Here is a 6,338-nt window from a genome sequence, read left to right on the forward strand (position 1 = left end):
CTTCTAAATAGTTCCCTATAAAATAGGTACATTTGAGAGAATGAAAAAAATTGGTGTTGAATTCAAGAATTGACTGATCCAGGAATGATCAAGTCAAGCTCTTCCTCTTGTGGTAGTTTGATTATGCCAACAACTAAGAAGGATGAAACACAGTGATTTTGCATTAACTATCATGAACTTAACATTGTTTTTTTTTGTTGGTAATAATTTTATATATTATTAAATATATGAATAATCGATACATTTCAATAGAGCAAAAAAGCCTGATATTTGTAGGCATCCATGGACAAACCCTACCTCCTATGACTACCATGCCTTCAACACCTACATTCAATTGGATGGTGTTACTATATTGCCACCATTACAACATTTCATTTCAAAAAATACAAAAAGCCTGAATTTTGCAGGCATCCATCGACAAACCCTACCACCTACAATCGCCAAACCATCAACCCATACCACTACTAGTTGGCATTCATTACAAAAATTGCCACCATGACATCCTTTACAAGGTTTCAAAAAGAATTACCAAAACTGAAATCCAAACTACCACCACAACCAGAAAAATAGACACCCTGAGCCCTAAAAACTACAAACAACATTATGAAAGACTATTAAAACTGGAGAATTTATGCAATTCTAGGGCCTACCCAAATGGAAGAAACACCATTTTGTAGATGAAAAATAAAATAAAATACATAGGTCCACCACAACACCACCCTTTCCAACATCAGGGCATATTTTCTACACCTCCACTTGACTCATCACCCATATTGCAGCAGCCACCACCATCCACAATAGCCTCATTGTCCATCATCACCTTCTTTATCGACTTTACTTGCCGCACACCCTTCACCTTCTGCTGCCCTTACCACATCACTCTTTTTTTCAAAAGCACCAATTACAGAGCCCCAAGATTCTAGCTCCTTCTCCCTTATATGGAGCTTGAGAGAGTCCCACCCAATGGTCGCCTCAGCTCTGCACTCATCTCTATCCAATCCAAAAGGCCACTGGATGAAAGGGGCCAATTCCATCAATTCATGGACCCCATCAATATCCAACCCCTCTCCACATTAAAACTAGCCCCAAGAATTGCCATTTCCAACAATTCCATCAACCCACATAGCCAATCATCCTCCATACACTGCCTCAAGACATGGATTGACATGTCCTTCTTCTCACTGGGCTCTAAGCCCCAAGAAAAAACCATAGTCACCACATCCACATTCATCATGTATTTATGCATTGTCTTGAGAAAACTCTCCCCCAACAACGTTTCCTTTATCTAGACAAAAGCATCATCGCAAAACTTGAAAATACATTTGTCTCTTGACCGAAATGTCCCCCACAAACACAACAAGCTATTGCCTTTTGGTGTATAGTGTGAATGTCGCCTCCATACTTGACAACATCTCCCAACAACCTGTAGACAATACATCCAAAATGGGCTCGATCCCCTATAAATAACAACCCATCACATCCCCAAAATCTCAAGAACTTAACATGATTTTAGTGAGCAATATATATCCTCCACTACAAATCAACGATCTTCTAGAATAGTTTTATGGGGCATTCCTTTACAAAACTGATCTTAAATTATTATATAATTAGTTTATAATTCAATTGGAAGCTTACATTTAAAAAAAATGGACTCTTCAAGATAATTTTTATATTTTTCTTATTAACCAATGTTCTTGCAACATGTATGTATGATGAATGATAGATTCCATTCATTCACCAACATGTATGTATGATGAATGATAGATTCCATTCATTCACCAACTCTTTCATCATCATAAAAATTTGGATAACATCCTTGCCTTCAACAAGACCTACATGAAGCATGTACAACATGATTCATAGGCACTAAAAACTTTGTGCCGACACAAGCTACAAGCCTAATACGTTGGTCACATCATCAACAACTCCAACATTCATGTCAATCAAGAGAAAATCAAGTTGATTCAAGACTACCCTATTCCATATAATCTCACATAATGCAACTTTCCTAGATTCATCAACTTATACTGACGGTTTGCCTTAGAATTTCACATGTTATTAGTACATTAACTAGATGACACATGGTAAGGAAACATTCCAATGAAATCCTTTATAATAAAATATCTTCAATGAGCTCAAATAATGCCTCTACTTTATACCATTGTCAATCCTTTTGGACATTATTATCCCATTTCATATTTAAAACACGCGATATGACTATGTAATCAATATCCTACTACTCCAATATGATCATACCAATACCTTTAACTCATATTTTTTAGTGTTATTGTGTGGTATGATTCCATTATAAGGATTTTTCTTCTATAGTACAAGCCATCAAACTATGACACCACTACATTCTTGGCAAAGAGGCTATCATTCGCTTCGATCATTAGTTGCAACAATTCCTACATGCAGACAAAGTAAGTTAGAAAATTCATTATACATGAAGTGGATGACCTATCCACAATAATTCCACCAAGAAATCAATCATTAGAAGTGGTGTGACAACAATATTGTATATTGCCTTACTCAACCATCAATCCATGTGATTACCAACATGTTGGAGTTAGGTGGCTGCCTCAAATTTTTACTATGTACTAGGGATCACTGTACTTGTTACTCAAATTTTTTGTGCATCCATTACACACAGTATGAAAAGTACATGTGCTAGAGAGTTCTACAAGTTTTATAGGCTTCTTTACAAGCTTAGGCATCCTTATATTCCCTTAGGTACACCCCAATAACCTTTGGTTTGAGAAGTAACTATTTTTAAATGGTAGGTTATTTTGGCATCATCAAGATGCTTGTTGCACTTCAATTACACTTTTAATGGCCTCACATACACATAAATGAGTGTCACATTAATTTCATAAATATCCTACTATATTACCAAGCATGCAAGGAAGAGATTGGGGCTTTGCACATCTCTACCAATACCTTTAGGCCCTTATGATTCAATTAGCATGAAATTTCTTAGTGGCCTCCCAGCCGCTAGGCACTATTATGCCTCTATGTTCGTTATCATTACTAAGGACTCTAAAACTGCATCATGGTCACTTACAAGAAGACCATGTCACAGTAATAGACATTTTTCACATATTCTTCAACCATGCTTGGCTTCACTTTGGACTTTCAATGTCCATTGTCTTTGATTGTGGCCCAAGATTTGCTAGCACTTTTTGGAATACTCTACACAATGTTGCACAGAGCTATTAGTTTACAACTTTACACTATAAATTGACAAATGAACAAAGAGATCATCTACACATTTGTTCACCTTTTGTGCATTCACAATAGTGCATGTATCTATGTACTTGACATGAGATTCTACTATAACATGCATATACTACTTCCCATCTCTATAAAGTATAGTCCTTTTCAAACATATCTTGACATGAGAGTCTACCATAGCATGCTTATACTATTTCCATCTCTATAAAGGATAGTCCTTTGTAAACATATCTTGAATTCTATCCTATGAAAACATGTCTTGACTTCTAACCATCAATGTGCATCGATATATCCTGCATACACCATCAACATCTATTTAATACTCACATGAATAAAAAGTAGAAAAAACCTAGCCATTCATCCAACAGATATAAGACCTTCAATGACAGGTTTAAAAAATCCTTTCAATGCAATGCCCACTGCATGCCACAAACATTTTACTTCAAATATAATACTTTTCTACAAGATCAAACCAATGCACTATTGTCCTTGCATCATATTGTGTCTAGAGCATCTATGTAAGCAACGGTGATCCCAACTCTGTTTTAGAAAGAAGAGTCTCTTGACAATCTTGCTTTTCCAGAGTGTCATACAGAGGCTGGTCCTTTGTTTCAGGAAGGCCCAACACAAACAAACCGCTTATAAGTATTCCAATTCCAAATAGACCGAATGAAAGAGCTGTGTTGCTGTGGCCTATCACAACAATTACAGGACTCACAATCGCCCCTACATAGATGGCCTCTCTTAGCATCGACAATGCTGAGTTGCGAACACTAGATGGAAACGACTCCAAGCAATAAATCAGCAACACATTACAGGCTGTATTTGCACTCAAAAATGCTCCTACTTCAGAAACTATATGTGCCCAATTCTTTGAATTGGGAATATCTGGTATACCCATTGAATAGAACACACAGAGAAAACAGAGCATGCCACTCAGTAGTGATAACAAGAGAATCGCCCTTCTTCGCTCAGCCTTAGCAAGAATAATAGTGGAGAAAATGGCGGCTGGAATGTCAGAGAGAGCGTTAAATGTGACACTCAGATATGAATTGAAGTCCAGACTTACAACTCCAAAGGGCATTCCGTAATAGATGAGCCCCATGCCAGAGCCCACCGCCATTGTTGACATAAGCCTTCTCCGAGCCCATTTAGTAGTCCACAACAGTGATAAAGAAGACTCTGTTTGGCTCTCTGCAATACAGTCTTCTATCGCTACATTTTCTGGCACTACTCTTCCATTCATTTCTGCCATTTTTCTTAAGCATTTTAAGGCCTCTTTGGAATTTCCCCTGAGAAGTAGCCACCTGGGTGACTCCCAAATGAAAGGAAGGAGCAGCAATGAGTAGGCCAGAGGAAGTATGGAGATGTAGATGTAGGTGATTCTCCAAGAAAAAGTATTTCTTGTGAGGTAAGCGAGGGCTGGAAGTGAAAGGAATCCCAAGGTGAAGAAGAGAAAAACAAAAAAACTAATGAGACTTCTCCATTGGCGACCAGCGAGCTCAGAAGAGAGGACCAGACAGTAAGTTCCAATGGAGGCTCTGCTGAAGCCGCTGAGAGCTCGGAGGAGAGAGTAGATCCAAATGTTGGGGGAACAAGCGGTTAAAAAACCCATCAATGAAAGTGACACAATGGAAAGCATCAGAGTCCTTTTACGACCAAGCCAGGAATCTGCTAATGGTCCTACTATTATGCAACCTGCGAAACCCTCATTGTCTTAGATTTTCAAAAAAAAAATCCTCTAAATGCTTCAAGTTTGCTGCAAATGCATGGAGGAAAAGTAATAATCATATAAATGGATTTAGAAACATAATAAAATGGGTTGTGGTTCTAAAACAGATCAGAGGTTAAATTTGTTTCAACATCATAATCAAAACTGGGATAATGGATTGAAGATAAATTTAGTATGGTAAGTTAAATAAGTTGTGACAGAAATCTGTAATTTAAGTTCTTATGTCATTATTATAGTAAATAGGTTTTGAAATCAATGTTATCAGATTTTACATCTGTGCACTCTCTCACATTCTGACAATCAAATCCAGATTTTAAGACCTTATACCTCCTGTCATCCACATCTCAAAATCCCTATTTTAAACCAAATCTGATAAGCATTTTCCAAAAGATAGACATAGTTCTGAATCAACTTCTGATATTAACAGAGACATATCTTATAAGTAAATGATTCGGATATTAGCTCATGTATATATAACATAAATAGTTTTCAAGGAAAGACTTCTCAAACTTACAATTTGAAGGAAGTAGTACATTTAAAAATCTTACTTTTATTGGTTAAATTTAATAATAACTGTTCAACATTTTGACAGAAAAATTTAACCCTCTAATCTTTTATAAAAATTCAATTTTTAACTCACCTAATAGGGATCCCATAAAGAAAAACAGAGAAGGAAAGCCTGCTTGGATAGTGTTAGCACAGACAAGGTTCCACTGTGAGATGACAGACACCTCTTTCCCTCTTTCCCACTCCCACAGTGTTGTATCCATCTCACATATTGATGACTGTGTAGTGCATATTTCTGTTTCTGTTATTTGGCTGCCATTAATGCAGCGCCAGGAAGGTTGATCATCAGTAAAAATGGTGACAAAGGTGTTCTGAGCATCAAATGCCACACCAAGAGCAACAATTGCCACTTGGAACAACTGAGCTGGTCCAAAACCCCCAACATATTTTTCTATTATTTCTTCAACAGAAAACATGTTTTGCTCAACTATTTGCACTTAGCTTTGCTCACCATTTTCACTGTGCTGCTGTTCTTCCCAGGTGGATGGATCCATTGCAGGCTATCTCTGAAACCCAAAAGCCTGTAAATGTATGAAAGATGGCTTGTAAAAGCAAGCCTTTTGGTGGGTGATTGTTTTATGTATGTAGGAAAGAATCTTAGAAAGAAGTACAAGATCTAGTATTAAAATAGCCTTTGAGAACAGCCGCCCTAATCAATTTGGATTTTCTTTTGTCAGCAACGCATGGTAAAAGCAAAACTGAAAATAATATATATATATATATATATAAAATCATATTTTCTTCTATTTTTTATTTTTTTCTAAGACAATTAGACTAAAATCATATTTTCTTCTATTTTTTATTT

The 6,338-nt window shown here is 36.7% G+C and overlaps 1 protein-coding gene across 1 annotated transcript; it reads right to left on the reverse strand.

Moving 5' to 3' along the window:
• Nucleotides 1-3,594: 3,594 nt before the first annotated feature.
• On the reverse strand, nt 3,595-6,138 carry LOC131040146 (organic cation/carnitine transporter 1). The gene is made up of 2 exons (XM_057973000.2): nt 5,607-6,138; nt 3,595-4,932 (listed from the first exon to the last, which is right to left on the reverse strand). Exons 1-2 carry the CDS (start codon nt 5,947-5,949, stop codon nt 3,749-3,751), a joined length of 1,527 nt encoding a protein of 508 aa, XP_057828983.2. The 5' UTR covers nt 5,950-6,138; the 3' UTR covers nt 3,595-3,748.
• Between the last annotated feature and the right edge of the window lie 200 nt (nt 6,139-6,338).

The sequence above is a fragment of the Cryptomeria japonica genome, chromosome 11, assembly GCF_030272615.1.
Source record: "Cryptomeria japonica chromosome 11, Sugi_1.0, whole genome shotgun sequence".
Classification (NCBI taxonomy): Eukaryota; Viridiplantae; Streptophyta; class Pinopsida; order Cupressales; family Cupressaceae; genus Cryptomeria; species Cryptomeria japonica.

Bases quoted from the DNA above. Each gene is read 5' to 3' on its own strand.
- LOC131040146 (XM_057973000.2), bottom strand. From the start codon at position 5,949: ATGTTTTCTGTTGAAGAAATAATAGAAAAATATGTTGGGGGTTTTGGA. The intron at 4,933-5,606 runs GTGAGTTAAAAA...AGGGTTTCGCAG, and splicing joins CTTTATGGGATCCCTATTAG to GTTGCATAATAGTAGGACCA.